This window comes from Suncus etruscus, chromosome 2, assembly GCF_024139225.1.
Source record: "Suncus etruscus isolate mSunEtr1 chromosome 2, mSunEtr1.pri.cur, whole genome shotgun sequence".
Lineage (NCBI taxonomy): Eukaryota > Metazoa > Chordata > Mammalia > Eulipotyphla > Soricidae > Suncus > Suncus etruscus.
The window spans coordinates 137,772,841-137,790,174 of NC_064849.1; the positions used below are offsets into that span (position 1 = coordinate 137,772,841).

At 33.5% G+C, this 17,334-nt stretch overlaps 1 protein-coding gene across 6 annotated transcripts in view; it reads right to left on the minus strand.

Moving 5' to 3' along the window:
* SSBP2 (single stranded DNA binding protein 2) overlaps window positions 1–17,334 on the minus strand; it is a 282,705-nt gene that overhangs the window by 9,517 nt on the left and 255,854 nt on the right. For all 6 annotated transcript variants that reach the window (XM_049766151.1, XM_049766144.1, XM_049766165.1 and 3 more), the window contains 4 exons: window positions 17,150–17,204; window positions 12,470–12,540; window positions 8,412–8,490; window positions 6,208–6,236 (listed from right to left, as the gene is read on the minus strand). In XM_049766151.1, the coding sequence (XP_049622108.1) occupies window positions 6,208–6,236; window positions 8,412–8,490; window positions 12,470–12,540; window positions 17,150–17,204 (234 nt within the window). The remainder of the gene's footprint in view (window positions 1–6,207; window positions 6,237–8,411; window positions 8,491–12,469; window positions 12,541–17,149; window positions 17,205–17,334) is intronic.

Here is a 17,334-nt window from a genome sequence, read left to right on the forward strand (position 1 = left end):
TTGTAGAAGGAAATGAACATCTGGTGGGGGGTTGGTGTTAGAATGTTGTATACATAAAACCCTACTGTTGATAGTATTATAAAATCTTAAATCATGGTGACTAAAACAAAACAAAATAAAAAGGATTGTCATCTCACAACCACTGCCATATAAACAAAAGCTCAGCTTCACAACTAATCTCAGGAAAGATGCAAACCGACCTGGTGAAACTCACATGTACATGGATCTTTAGACTAAAAACTCTAGGGCACCCTCAGGAGGAGTGGAGAGGTTGGGGGATGACCAAGTTCCTGCTTTGACAAAGTCCCAGCAGCTGCACCTAAGTTCTAAAGTCACCACCATACAATTGGCCAACTTTACTGCTTTATGACCAATCTCTGCAGAGGTGCTAAGCTAACAAAACTCAGGTACATTGGGAAAATGGTGGAGGGAAGGTCATACCCACCCAATAGTAGGATTGGTGTTAGAATATTGAACTCTTAAATGAACTGTATTACAAACAACTTTGTAAACCATGGTGTCTAAATGAAATTAAAAATAAAAGTCATTTTTATAAATATAAAAATATGTAAAATTTCTAGAAAAAAAGTTAAAATAAAAGAATGTCATTTCATGCAATAAAGAAGTTGGGATAAAATATGTGTATATATGTATTTAGGATATACATGGAAGTTGCAGCTTTTATGTAATTTATAAATATATGAAATAAGTCCTCTCCATTCTTGTATAACACATTGATAGAAGTACATGAATATCTTGGATTCAGTTGGTGGTGTTCAGTCTCTGCTGAATTTCTGTTATGTTTCATTTTTATATATCTTTTTTTTGTGATGCCAGAGATTGAATTCACGGCATCATGTATGAGAAGCATACATATGAGATTTGCAATTCATCTCATCTCTTAATTGCTAAGTAGCTGTCCCTTCCACCCCTCTTTAAAAATCAGCCAAAACATTTCAAAACTGCTATTAAAAAGTAAATACTTCTGGCGTTTTTGTTTGTTTGTTTTGTTTTGTTTCTGTTTTGTGTGTGTGTGTTTTTTTGGTGCTTATCGTTATTGTTGGAGTCCTCACTGGACATTTGACACTTCTTTTTGTACTGGTGGAATGTTTCACCTTTTTTCTCTCCTTTGTTTCTCAAACCGATGATGAGAGCCTATAGAAGATTTCCGCTTATTTTTGGTGTATTAGACTTTTACCCCAGTTTATTACTTTTCTCTCCTTCAAACAAAACCACGTAACTTGAACTAGCTAGTCCTGCCCCCCCCCCCCCCAGTTAGAGGGGGAAATAAGGGAGGCACCAGGACCAAACAGGTGCAAGACTACTAAGTAGTAGGCTAGATACAGAGGAGACCACATATTCTAGCAACCCTGGGGGTGAAGGAAGAGGATATGGGAGGTAAAACAAAAACGGAGGTGTAGGGAGGACAATTTGGTGATGGGAATCCCCCCTGATTTTATGTAAATATGTACCTAAAATATTGTCAACAATATGTAAGCCACTATGATCAAAATAAAAATTATATTGAAAAAAGAAAAAATATTATTTAAAAAAAAGTAAATACTTCAAAAAATCAATCAATCAATAAATATATATGTGGAAAAATGATTATTTTGTGCCCTTTTTTCCCCCCTGCATAGAACCGAGACTATTGTGTGGTGCTTGTCTTTATTGCTGTAGTGCTCACTGGATATTTAATTTGATATTTCTTCTGTATTGTTGTGGTATTTCAATTACCTTTTTCCAGTCCTCTCTCAAACTAAGGTTGAAAGCCTCTAGAAGGACTCTGCCAATCTGCAACTTATTTTATTTATTTTTTCCACCCCTTATTCTATTTATTTTATTTTTTTATTTTTTCTTATTTTTTTACCCCATTCTACTGCTTTTCTTTCCTTCAAACAAAACAACATAACTCAAATTATCTAGTTCCGCCTCTCAAATTGAGGGGGAAACAAGGGAGGGTACCAGGACCAAACAGATATATGATCACTAATAGTAATCTAGACAAAGAGGGGACCACCTACTCTAGCAGCCCGGGGGGAGATGGTAGGGGATATGGGTTGCAGGAAGGGAACGGGAATGGGGGGAGGACAAATTTGGTGATGGGTATTCCCCTGATTCTATGTTAATATGTACCTAAAATACTACTGTGAAAGATATGTAAGCCAATATGATCAAAATTAAAATAAAAAAAAGTAAATACTTGGAGAAATTTTAGCTCTGCCTATAAGAAGAGTAAAGTATTTACACTATTATAATACCATCTCCTTAGAAGTTGGTTTTTCTAAGGAATTGATTTTTCTAAGGAAGTCAATGAGTCTTTTTGAGCTGTTTTGACTCTGCCAACCTCTTCCTCCTCCTATTCTAGAATAAATAAAACCTTAGAAGTAAGTAAAGTTGTGGTTCTGGCAAGGTTAGGGTATACAACAGACCTAGAACTCAGTCCACACATCTGATATTTATCTGTTGACAATTTTCCTGTGAATACCACAGGATTGTTAACTGGGATCCAAGGTTCTTGAGATCAGAAAGCTTTAGGCTGAAAAGACTCCTATGAGTCTATGAGATCTTACTTTCTCTTATATATTTTTCTTCAAAATAAAATATAAATGATAAGTATTTTAATGCAAAGTACAGAATTAATTCAGGTTATTTCCTTTTAACAAATAAATCATATGCTCCTCTTCATATAAGCCTCTAAATAACTCCAAAGGAAAACAGTTTCATTGGTTAAAGGGGTGATTTCATATTTGCAAAAGTGGATAAAAGCAATGCTACATTTTACTAAAAAATTATAAATTAAAGATGGATCTTGAATTTTGAAAAAGATGCATAGGAATTTTACTGGGTAATTCTGAAGTGAGCAAGAAATAATTTAGTACCTTTATTGGAGGCTTTGAGCTCATTTTGCCACTGATATTATTTTTTCAAATTGATTGCTGTCAGTGTGTTTCTAGTCTTGATCACCAAAAATAATATAATTAATCAGGAGGAATATGTATAGTGCTGCATAGCTTTCAGCTTACATTGTTAAGAAGACAGGGAATGAAATACGATGGGATAATCTTTATTTTACAGCAAAGAAAACTAAACTTAAGAGAAACTAACTTTTTGTCACACTTATAATTAATGTAACTTATATTTAATTTAGTTTCTATTATTTACCTTAACAATAAAAAGAATGCAAGTATATTTACCTAAAACGTATATAAAGAACTAGGATAGTACTAGCAAATAGTTATTTAAAAAGAAACAAGGGGCTGGAATTATAGTACAGTAGGTTTGGTGCTTGCTTTGTATCTGGCCAATCAGGTTCAATCTACAGCACCACATATGGCTCTCAAAGTCTACCAGATGTCCCTAAATGCAGTCAAGAGAAAGCTCTGAACACCACCAGGTGTAGACCAATTCCCACCCTGCCAAAAAGAAAAAAAGAAAAGAAAACTAAGCATAATATTATTATGCAGTACTGGAACTTGACAAAGTACAGGTTTTACTGGAGAACTGAGAAGATACAGTTGGAGATTTCAGAGAAATTTTGGGCAAAACTAATAAGAAACAACAATGTCTTAAAGAGTCTTTTGATTCACAAAGAGAATGACTAGAAAAATAGAATGAGAAGGAATGAATCCAAGAAACAAGAAAAGGAAAGCTTTTTTGGGGAGATAATGAAAAATGTTGGAAAAGGAAGATAGGGAAAATGAATATAGTAAAAAATGTACATATCTTGGCATAAAATACTGAAATCATTCTTTGGTTAGAAAGAGGAGGCGAAATTTCTATTCCATATCTAAATGGCATGTTTACTACTTGGTGATGGTTCTTAAGTTATATATATCTGAACTTTGTAAAAAAATTTTCCTTATTTGTATTTGTTTGGTCTCCTCAGTTATACTGAGCTCTTTGAGGGCAGAGACTATATTTTGTTTATCCTGGGATTTTTCTGAGTCCAGCGTAATACTTTGGCACTTAATGTTTACTGAATATGAGGACTCCTGCCCAAATATAAACCACTTGAGGACAGAGATTATGCTAGTGTTTAAAGAAGACTTTGTTTTTTATCTCCCCAGAGTGCTCAAGGCAACACTCAGTACCCCAAAGTACATGTTGGGTGGTCAATTAATGTTCAGAGAATAAGCAGCAGACATGGGAATGCTATCAACATTAAGAATAGTGCTGGGAAAACTTATCTCCAGAAATAGAAATGGAGAAAAATAAGCACAAAGGAAGACCAATAAATCTGACATGAGGGAAGATTAGAAGATGGTGTTTAGCTTGTCAGTATGAATCTATTTTCAAAATTTTAAATATACATTACAAAGTACTATCTTATTAAGTATTTTACATCTATCTAAGGTTGAAGGCTATGAATTGTTATTGGAAATTTTAGAATGATGGTAGTATGCAATCTGATCCATACTATGTGTAATAAAGAATTATCTCTAGATACAACACTATGCTTCTCAAAATAACATTAGAAATTAAATTGGTGATCACAAAATTCTGGTAGCATCCATTGTTATGTACCTGAGATAGACAATACAATCAGGGCCATCTGATTTTTAATAGATGCACCCTCAAAAGAAGGCTCTAATGCAAACACTGTTGCTCAGCTCTTCCAGTCATAGCCCCCTTTGACCTTGTTTCCTTCCTGTAACCCCTTGTCTTACTGGTTGGCCCCCTATTCTCGCACCGGCCTCTCAATTCCTAATTAGGTGACTTTCTTTGAGGTCCGTTTGCCCCCTTTAGTTTGGAGAAAGGCTTTAAGGTTTATTTTATATTTAAACACTGGCTTAGAGTAATACATTTACATTTTTATTAAGTTATTTTAATATAAACTACTTATAGTAAATGTTTTATTATAATAAATATTATCATTAACATAATACATTTGTTTCGGGCATTTCACATTTCAACTCTAATTTCTACCACATTCTCTCCACCACTGTCCCAAATTCTTACGTACCCGAGTCTGCCCACTTGACAGGCATGAAATAATTTACTTATACTGCTTGTTAACAAGTGACAACGGAATTATTGAAAAACACTGGAGTTATTAAGTCATTTTCTGAAGCTATTACTAAGCTAGTTGTTGCTAGTTTATCATTCTGTGTTATTGGTTTTGTTTGTTAACCTTAGGTGATTTCTATGCTACTCTGACATCAACTATGACATTCCTATAGGGTGTCAGTATTAAACAAGTTGGATGTGTCACATGACCATGTATGTGGCTACCTGCTCCAGAAATTCCAAGTTTTGTGGCTGATATAGGTGGCTTTGGAATGTATCTGTGGCTGCCAGGGCTTCCAGAAGTAGGAATGGGTTGGAGGAGGCTGCCTGCATTCATTCTGAGAAGACCCTATCCCAAATATTGGTATACCTGCAGATTTGGTTAATTAGATGTCTCTGCAGAGATAAGTGGTAAAATGGTGAAGTTGGGTCATTGGCATGGCAGCAATTGTTGTTTATAGGTGCAGCTGCCAAGGTTTAAACAGGGTGGGGGCTTGACCCAACTCTTCTTCCTGAGTGTGCCCCCAATTTTCAGCTTGGAGGCCAGTGTATCCATGATATTTCCAGCTAGGTTTATTATTTCCTTTAAGAATAAAAAGAGTCTATGGAGCTGACCAATGAGCTGACAATTGCAGTGGTTGTGGGGTGTTGGAGACAAATTTTGAAATTTGAATTTACCTAATTTCTCCCTTTTTGTTCAGAAATAATCTAGAGCCCATTGTAAACATTTAACTGTTTTTAGAAATGAAAAAATTTCCTGTTCGTTCCTTATCAAACATCTGATGTGCATGTAGAATTCATGAGGTCAAACCAGCCAGGTAATCTACATATAATGCCATAAATACCAATTAAACTTTTCTGGACTTGATTCAGACTTCACAGATTATATATATTCATATTTCATAACTAATTATATCTGTGTTTTAATGACTTTCATCTTTCAAAGTCTTAAAATAAAATGCATAGAAAAGCTGGTAATATTAATGACAGGTCTAAAGGAAATAAAATGCAGATGGGTTTCAGAGACACATTCGATGGGCAAGGTGCTTGGCCTATACTAACTGACCTGGATTTGATCCCCTGCTCCCCATTTTGTTCCCAGCCTGACCAGGCATGAACCCTGAACACCTGAACATAGCCAGGTATTGTCCCTTACATCCACCAACAAAATAACACTACAGAATATATATTACTCACCTTGGAAATACTGTCCATATCTCCTGAGCCTGAAACAAAACAGGAAAGAAATTAGAATGAATTTTATTTATAAGTTCAATACTCCTTTAATATAAGTAAATATAGAGTGAAGTAAGCCAGAAAAAGGACAAATGCAGGAGGATCTCACTTATCTGTAGTATAAATAAGTGGATGAAGAAATGTAATGTAGTAAAGTGGGGATGCCTAGATCATTCTTGACTCCAGAGTTTAGGGAGAATGGAAACAGAGAAAGAAAGAAAGAAATCTAGAGAGGAAGGAAGCGGATTAAGTAAGGCAAGTAACAGGCTAACAGTGAGTTTCAGTTATACTGAAACTATATATCCAAAACTTAGCTGCAATCTCTAGAATTTTGTGGAGTGCTTGTCAAAACTGTAGGTGGGGGAGGGTTGATGGAGGTGGGGATGAAATATGAAAACATTGGTAGAAGGAATTTCACATTGGAATTGGTATTTAAAGATTATATTCTTAAACTCAACTATCAGTAACCAGGGTGTTTAAAATAAATAATTTTAGTAAAATATTTTTCCTTTGTATCTATTATATGGTGATTAATTATCACAATGATGGCATATGCAGGAAAGAGTTGGATCTTTAGTTCCCAAGTCTATATTTTGTAATGGCAGTGATGAAAACCACTGTTTATAGCTTGAAAGTGTTATATATGAAATAAAATATTAGTGATCACATATAGCCTATTAAACTCAAATTCTTACTTTCTGCTTATATGTATTATATATGTATATAATATATGTCTATAAAATACATATATATGTATTGTATATATGATCTGTATAATACATATAAGGAGAAATCAAAATACATTTTCTGAAATTACACTTTCTGTGTTTTGTTTTTGGTGTATTAGGGTTACTTCTGAATGTCTGAGGAGCCATGTAATACAGGGATCAAACCCAGATATCCTGCATGCAAAGCAGGCACTCAGATAACTGTACTCTCGCCCCTAAAATAATACTTCTTGATATGATAAAAATAAAATGGACATGGTGAAAATACTTGATAATACTCTGAACCTTGTTTTAATATAATAACCAAAATCAAATTATTAAAAATAATTATATAAATTTGGCAGTGTAAATACTCATGATTCTCTATTTGTAATTTTTTTTACTGTCTTGTTGTTTTGAGACCATAGATTACTGTGCACAGGACTTCTTGGCTCTGTGTTAAGGGATCACTCTTGGTAAGCTTGGGGGACCATATGGGGTGTTGGGCTTGAACCCAGGCCAGCTGTGTGCATAAAAAGCCTTACCCTCTCTGTACTATCACTTGGTTCCCCCAAATTCTTTAATATATAGTACTACACTTTTACTTTGATTTTAGGATCAATGCACAACTAATATTGATTTTTATCTAATAGAATTTGATATTAGGTCACAAAGATTATCACATTTTTGTACAATATTATCTTATTTTGAACTATTTCAACTAAAAATAGTATTGTAGTCAGCAGCCAGAGTTAGGGCTTATTAATATGCTTTTATAAGCAAGCATCGAAACATTAAATATTGAATGTATATATGTAATTTTGTTTTCAAAATATATAGTATTTATTATAGAAAACAACAAACTAAAAGTTCAATAAACCATATCAATGAAAATCAAGCATATATCATGCTCTTTGGCAAATTCTCTTTTATTAAATAATACAACAAAATTTGTTCACCTTGCATATCTTTGGTTTTACTTGACAAGAAGGGATCATTTATAAAGTATGTTCTAAATCTAAATAATCAGACACAATACTTGAAATCAGTTTTACCAGGAACATGGGCATTGTGGGGGCAGTTTCTTCTTTAAGAAAAATCAGTTAAGATTGTTCAGAACATGATTATCCTAATTTTAAAGGAAACAAGGTCAAAATCTACATCAAAGCTTAGAAATACTTGCAGAGATTGTGGTTCCTTTGAGGCTATGCCTATTGCTCTTTGGATACTAAAACAATGGGCAGGGAAGGCCACTCCAAATTCTCCCTCCTGGTGAGGTAGAGAGGATACCTACATACCCAAAGCATAAAGATCTCTTTGGGTAAAGTAAAATACTTATGAATATTAGCTAGGTGAGATAAATGTTTCCATTTCTGAGTTTCAAATGATCTTATCGTCATAAGCCAATACAATGTATTGGACTGAAATGAAAATCCAATTATTTTAGAATGTTCTTACCTAAAGAGCCATTCATGTGATGTGATTCCATTCCTCCTAATCCCCCCATGGGCCCATCAGACCCAGGGCCCATTGGAAACTGAAAAATAAAGAAAATAATTATGATCACATTGAAAACAATTAGCTCCAAGTTACAAAATCTTTCCATTATATATCAACAATTTATTTTCAAATTATGAAGTTATTTTCCCCTGATCTTTTTCTCTAGTTCTGTAGATTCTCTACCTGAATTGCCCTTCTTCCCTCTTTCCATATTCTTTTTGTGTCTTTGGGTTATTTCTCATCCATATCCTATTTTTTCTTTAGATATTCTAAACTAGAAAGCAGATACACTTTAAAATGTGTAGGAGGATAGCATTCTCTTCAACTCTATACACAGACTTTTGGTTACAGGTTATTCTCTGTGTGAGTGTGTGTTTTGGGGGACTATTTTTGGTGACATTTGGGGCTACTTCTGGTGCCCTCTTTAGGGGTCAGTCTGGTGGTGCTTTGAGTAATCTCTGGTGTCAGAAAGCCTACATCTCCTACATGGAAAGCATGAGTGCCCACCCACGCTAACTCCATGGCCCAGAGAGGATTCTTAAGTTGCTGAAGATATTAACTTGATAGTAAGAATGATTCAACATTTACTTTTTTTTTAAACAAGACAAACTACACTCTGTTCAAGTGAGAATAATAAATAATTTCATTGCATAGCTTAAATACATTTAGTTCCTTAAAGAGAGCTGAATACAGCAAATTCTTTTTGGTAGTCTCAAGCATGTCAGTTCAATGATGGCAGGCATTTTACAGCAGTAATATGTCACTTCTTTTTAAAGGAGTCAAATTATTTTGTTTTTAATAAAATGTTATAAAAGTAGGTCTGAATATATGTGCCACAGTGGAGGGCCTGGACTGCTCACTTAGTAATTCACCTCAAATACTTTGGAGGAAACCCAGACTCCAATTTGAAGTCAATAATTATCTATAATTATTTTATGTTTACAGTCAAGGTTGCCTACTGAAAACACTTGCTGTGAAAATTCCTCATGTCTAAAGTATGAATTTTATGTTGCATATTAAAGAATAATGAATGAAATATGTGTGTGAAAATGTGGCAATGATGGTTCTAATCATGTAAATTTATTTTTTTGAGGGGTCATGCACTCAGCAGACAATCTGTAAAACCACCAACACTGTGGAAATAAGATGGTTGTGAGGAAACATCCCTGAGTACACAAACCACATGCTTATAGTTTCCAAGGAAAAGGCCAATTTTATTGCCTGAACCTTTGTTACCTAAAACATATGAATTGTTTTCTAATAAACAACTTGGAATATGCTTGCTTCATATGTCAGGCCAAATAAATTACCTTTGGATTAAACTGTTATTCAGTGTTGATAAAAAAATACAATTTAGGTGTGGGCTGGGAAACTGATGTCAATTAGTCAATTAGGAAAGCAGTTTGTGAATTCACTTCATTTGTTTTTTTTACCAGGTTCTCATAGTGTTATAAAACACACCAAGTCTACTGGCTTGTACTCGAAGCACACAAAACTGCAGGTTTAACTTTCCAAAGGCATTTGCATATAGACCACTGGTAGAAGATTGTTTATCTTTTTTTACTTTCCTTGGATCTCTTATCTTTGTATCAAATTATAAAACAGGAATGGAACATACTTGGATGGTATCAACTTAGTTGCTCACGAAAATGTCTTCAGTACCATAAGCTCTTGGTTTTCCTCCCTTACTCGCTTTCTTTCAAATATCAAGTTTTAAGAAATGCAATTGCACTATGAAGTGCTATTTCTATATTTCTCTGCATTTTTAAAATGAACATTGCTCACTATCATGTTTAATATTCTTTAATATTTTAGTGACATAAATATCTTTTAGATATCACTGGTAAGAAGTTGTTTATTTCCTAAAACTATTTATTTAATCATATAAAGAGAACAGTGATAAATGAGTGTTGCATAATAGAAATAATATGCAAGCCACAAAAATATGAATTAATAAATATGTATTTCCTAACAGGCATGTTTAAAAAAGTTAAAGTAAACAGGTTAAAATTTAAACTATATCATATCTATTCTATATACTTAATACTGTATTCTGACATATTACCAATATAAATTTTTTAAACATTTTACTTTTTTGGGGGGGCACACCTGGTGACGTTCAGGGGTTACTCCTGGCTATGCACTTAGAAATCGCTCCTGGATTGGGGGACCATATGGGATGCCGGGTGATGGAACGAGGCCCATCCTAGGCTAGCATGGACTGGGCAGATAGATGCCTTACCGCTTGTACCACTGCTCCGGCCCCAATTTTTTCAGACATTTTGTATCTTTTTGTTGTAAATTGTTTTGTTTTGGGCCACAACTGGAGGTAGTCAGGAGTTGTTTTCTGGGTCTGCACTCAGGAATCACTACTGGCGGGCTTGGGAAGCTAGATGGTATGCTGGGGATTGAATCCAGTTTGGCCTTGTGCAAGGCAAATGCCCTAACTTCTGTACTATCGTTCCAGCCCTATACGTTTTATATCTTTTTTATAGTAAGTCTCCAAACTCATGTATATTTTACACTGATAACATGTTCAATTTTACTAGCACTATGCTGGACAGATTTAAATTTTCTTTTTGTTGTTTTTACTATTGGAGGTTCAATTAAAATAATTGTTTTATTTCTATATTTTGGTATACTTAAACTCTTTATATGTCTTCTAATTTTTCTTTACTTTGAGCTGCTCTGTATTTAGATACATACATGCATATATCTTCTTTAGCAGTTTTTTTGTTTGTTTGTTTGTTTGTTTTTGGTTTTGGTTTTTGGCCACACCCGCTGGTGCTCTTGGCTGTCTGCTTAGAAATAGCTCCTGGCTGGTATGGGGACCATATGGGATTCCGGAATTCAAACCAACCACCGTAGGTCCTGGGTTGGCTGCTTGCAAGGCAAACGCTGCTCTGCTCCGGCCCCCATTAGCAGTATTTTTAACAATTTTATACATCATATCTAAATATGATGATCCAACACGATTTAGTTAAAAATTATTTTTACACACTGCAATAAGAACACCCAAATTCTTTTTTCGTTCATTTGATTTTGGGCCACAACCTGTCTGCAGTGCATGGGGACTAAGTAGATCTGGGGATTGAACCTGTGTCCTCTGCCTACAGTGTTTATGTTCTGTTGTAGAATATCTAAGTTGTACAACTGGTCAGTTCCATATTTCGAATTTCAGATAAAATAAAAAAATCTGTATTTCAGAGTTCCAAATCAAAAAAGCATGGTAAATTCAACTTCCTAATTTATTTCCAAAATAATCAGAATACAAATGTGACCACAATAAAAAATAAGTGGAAATAAAAATAGCATATTAATGATGTAATTTTTGAGTCATTAATTTAAAATAAAATATGACTATATATAAACTTTTCTAATTGATTATATTGTTATGAAATATTTGTTAATAAGCTATATGCTTTCTCAACCCAAGACAGAATTTGATTTTTTTAAATAATAGTCATAAAAGGGCCCGGAGAGATAGCACAGCGGCGTTTGCCTTGCAAGCTGCCGATCCAGGACCAAAGGTGGTTGGTTCGAATCCCGGTGTCCCATATGGTCCCCCGTGCCAGGAGCTATTTCTGAGCAGACAGCCAGGAGTAACCTCTGAGCACCGCCAGGTGTGGCCCAAAACCAAAAAAAAAAAAAAAAATAAAAAAAATAATAGTCATAAATAAAAGACAAATATTAAAATTTATCTAGCCCAACTACAAACATGTTTGTAATCTTGGTGCTTAAATAAATATATTAAAAAATAAAACATATTTAGAGTTCAAGTCTTCAAATACATTTAAAAACTTTAAAAACATTGGGCCGGAGAGATAATATGGAGGTAGGGTGTTTGCCTTGCATGCAGAAGGACGTTGGTTTGAATTCTGGCATCCTATATGGTTCCCCGAGCCTGCCAGGAGTGATTTCTGAGCGTAGAGCCAGGAGTAACCCCTAGCGCTGCTGGGTGTGACCCAAAACCCAAAATCAAACAAACAGAAAACCTTTAAAAATATTATACTTACATTAGGCCTGTTAGGTCCAGGAGGTACTGCATTCATTAAAGTGTACATATTGTCTCCAGAATTGGTTGAATCTGAAATAAAATAGAAATGAATAATTTCCTTTATGATTGATTCCCAAGTAATCAAAAAGTAATAATGGAAGATCATCTATTACTAATAACAGATAATAAACATATTAATAGTTTTAGAATTTGAGACAATCAGTACTAATTTTCACAAATAAATATGCCATTTTCTCATTCAAATGATTAAAATGTAAAACTGGAATATTTTTACCTATTAGTACTCTACATATGAATGATTAAGATTAAATGGAGCATTATTTTAAAAGACTAAAAATTAGAGTGAAGATTTATTCCTTTAAAAAACAAAGATTTGGGGGGCCAAAGACATAATATACAGTGGGCAAGGTGCTTTGCTTCAAATGCAGCTGAACTGGTTTCAATCCCCAGCATTTCAGATGGTCCCCAAAGAACCTCCAGGAGTGATTCCTGAGTGTAGAGCCAGGAGGAATCCCTGAGCACTTCCAGGTGTGGCCCCAAAACAAAGCCCAAATTAAAACCAAACCAAACAAACAAAACACAGATTGGAAAAAAAAAGAAAGAAGTACAGATTGGAATTGCTAAGCAATATATATATATATATATATATATATATATATATATATATATATATATAAAACTAAACATTTTAATTTAATCACTTTTAAAATTTTACTATTTTCCCAAGTTTCTTATACATCAATTAAAAATTTAGTTAAAATTTATGTTGATAGATTATTTGGTTTATTTATAAGGAAAAGGAATTAGAATAATAATAAAGAATTATAATAAAAAATTTTGCACGATATAAGGTCACTTTCTTAAGAACTTTTTATAAAAAGGTATGATTTGTTTCACTCATTTATGATTCATTGCAATGAAAGTAACTTTAGAGGGAATTTATATAAAATGCATGTAACTTTTGGTGGGGTTAGATTTGGACCACACCTGGCAGTGCTCATGGCTTACTCTTGGCTCTGTGCTTAGAGGTCACTCCTGGAGGAGCTTGGAGATCATACATGATGCTATGAAGGATTTGAGCCAGGATAAGCAGTGTGCAAGGCAAATAATGTTTGTGCTTAACGTTTGTGCTCTTTCTGACCCCAATATATGTAACACTTCATAGTAATAACATTAATCTATAATTAATAATTCTATACAAGTTAATTTTACATTTTGTACCTAGTTTTAATTTCAATTAAATATAAACATTTTGAAATATAAAGTATTTATTTCAAAGTATATTTGAAGTATAATAAAGTATTTTACAATATATAGTAATAATATATAATACATAAAATCATGATATTTAACATTTCAGAATTATTTATTATAAAATATACTTTCCACAAGTATACAAAAGTTAAAAGATATAATGTGAATAGGCCTATTTTGGGGCATAAAGTGTTTTTATTTTTTTAAGGTTAAATGGAACATTATTTTAAAAGAATAAAAATATTATAATCAATACAAAATTTGATTGTATTTAGAAGTTAAATTACCGTCTCAGGGCAAAACCATACAGTAAGAGATGGACAATTACTTTTTATTTTCCTATGGTTAATTACATGCTTTTTAAAAACATGTGCTCCCTATAGCGTAGGTTAGATGTCAGTTAGTTGTTTGTAAACTAAGTGATTCATGAATCTAATGAATCTAAATGACTTTGCCTCTGGATTATTACATCATATTATTGAAAATGTTGAATTATTTCAGGTTATTGACTATACTGAACAAGTCTTAATCTACTTTTGTGTGACCTCCCTAATTTTACATTCTACAGAAACACTTCCGTTAACTCAAGCTCCTTCTTTCTTACATATTATCAACCTTCCCCACCTTCATATTTTCATGTCCTTTTTCTCTAAACATCTTTTCCCATCTGTTTAGAATTTACTCCTATACAAGGCCACTAGCCAATGCCACTTCTTCCTTAATCTCCCCCGTATTTCCAAGTGCATGTGCTCTTAATTCCATTAATTAATTAATTTTACATTACATTTAATATTTTATTTTCGCTTATTCTTCCCTCCTGCATTCAACTAGGTTATAAAAAATTAATAGAAAAGAGACCTCAAGGGGCCGGAGAGATAGCATGGAGGTAAGGCGTTTGCCTTTCATGCAGGAGGTCATCGGTTCGAATCCCGGCGCCCCATATGGTCCCCTGATCCAGGACCTAAGGTGGTTGGTTCAAATCCCGGTGTCCCATATGGTCCCCTGTGCCTGCCAGGAGTTATTTCTGAGCAGACAGCCAGGAGTAACCTATGTATGAGCAACGCCAGGTGTGGCCCAAAAACCAAAAAAAAAAAAAAAAAAAAAAAAAGAAAAAGAGACCTCATTTTAATCTTGTGTGAGTCTTGGTTGCTTTTGAAACATTCTTTGTAATCTCAGTAATTAATTTGAAAGGAAAAAGGGCAAAGTATTTTGACTATGTAAATAATTTTTTAGGCAAATAAAGAATATAATCTGAAAAAAATATTGAGAGAAATTAGACTGGCATTTTTTGGTAATTTTGTTTTTACATACAGAAAAAATTTATAAAAACTTCTAATACCTATTTTTTCTTTAGTGCAAGGGACTAAATGCAGGGTTATGGGTATGTTAGGCATGACTTGAGCTATCTTACTCTCTACCTTGCCACATACCATATACCTACTTTAAGGAAGATTCTGGCTTTATATTAGAGGAATGGCAATGATACTGGGTGAATACATAAATGAGTCTGAAGGAGGCTGGAGAGACACTTGATCAAACTTGGGTTGAATCTCCAGCATTCCATGTGCTCTACTGAGTACTGCCAGCAGTGACAGACAGAACTAGGGCATCTCTAGGGTATAGGAAAGGTAAGAAGATAACTCTGTTTTGCAATGTCTAATTTTGGAAGGAAAAGGGGATCATCTGAAATCTTAACTTTAAATTCTAGTGTTAACTCCAAATATTTGAGGAAGTACTAATATTCTACCTTCATTAATTAGAACTGTAAAATAATACAAATGCATGTTCAATTCATACTTTTTTTTTTTTTTTTTTTGGTTTTTGGGCCACACCCGGCAGTGCTCAGGGGTTATTCCTGGCTGTCTGCTCAGTAATAGCTCCTGGCAGGCACGGGGGACCATATGGGACACCGGGATTCGAACCAACCACCTTTGGTCTTGGATCGGCTGCTTGCAAGGCAAACACCACTGTGCTATCTCTCTGGGCCCCAATTCATGCATTTTATCTGTTTCATTTTCAATGAAAATGCTCTGAGCAGCAAGGAATAATATATATATATATATAAATATATATATATTTCCAAAGATTAAATTAAATAAATAGAATTTTATATTATCAAACTTGTTCTTTTTAAGTTATATATATATACTTGAAACAAAAATATACTTTATTAATATGATCAATGAGTTTAATTTCAAGCTTTCATATATCTTTGACTTCAAAAAATTATACCAAATTTAACAGTGCATCATAAAAACTAATTTAAAAAAAAATCTGTCTTGCATTTCATTTCTAATTAAGTTCAGATAAATTCTTTGTTTTCCATTTTCTAGATTTCAAAATAATATAAATTTCAAAATAGTGATTATATTGTACAAAATTTAGAATTTTAGTAAGTCCATGCTATTAAACTCTTTGATAATAATTTAATAGATACATATGTTCCATCATATTCATTTAAATAGTAATAATTTCACTAAAATTTCATTGGCATGAAGTTTGTCTACCTATTTACTACTGACTATAACAAATGCATACTTTCCTACAGAAATCTTGGATGATATATCTAATTATTTCTAGTAGTATTATTAAAGTGTCAAATGGTTTGAAAATATTATTGGGGGGTGGGATTTGGGCTCTGCCTAACAGTGCATAGGGCTTAAACCTAGGCTCTGTGCAAAGGAATTACTCTCTGCAGGGCTTGGGGACCATATAGAGTGCTGTGGATTAAACCAGCAATTGTCTGCTAGCTGCAGTTTCTTTCACCTAAATGGTATAAAGTTTTTCATCACTTCTGAACCTTGGTGCCAGAGTACTTTTTATGAGAGCTGTACTCTACAAAACCCCTCTATGAGAATCCTTAAGACATGACACATTATATTAAAATTTAAAAAATAAAAATGATAAATCTGCTTTTAAGTTAATGACTCAAATTTGTGATTATTAAAGTATGGAATTTGAGTTTTGTGTTTGAATATTAACAAAAATCCTCTTCTATAGTAGATTTATTAGCTAATTCAGATGTGAAAAGTAAATAATACTAGAACCAGATCTACATTTATTTTAGTAAGCTGATGGTTTTTAAGTGCTACATTAAGACTAATGAATCTATTTATTTCATGTATTACTTATGCGTAATATTTCTAAGATGTAAGATTTGGATCATAGTCTTAAGGATTATTTTACAGTCAAACTATTGGGTAATACACATTCTGTTTAAAGCTCTTACCCACTCAATAAGAATTTGTAAATGCTTTCAGTAATTGGACAACAGTTATCTAAAAAGACGATTTCTACTTACTACTTCTTTAAGAATTCTATCAAAGAGATAATGACTACTATTTACTTTCATAAGTGCAACTTCTATATTTTATGTTTTTATTTTAAAAATCAAGTGCCCACATGGCTAGTTCAATCACAATACCTGCTGGACTGGGCATGATGGGGGTTCCTGGTGGCCCTCCACCTCCTGGAGGACCCTAAATAATTACATAAAATTTCAGTAAAAAATGACATTTCATTACACAATATAAGAAAAACAAAAGAAATTATACTTATTTTTATGATACAATCTAAAAGTAAGAGGATACATTTTCTGCACACTTTATT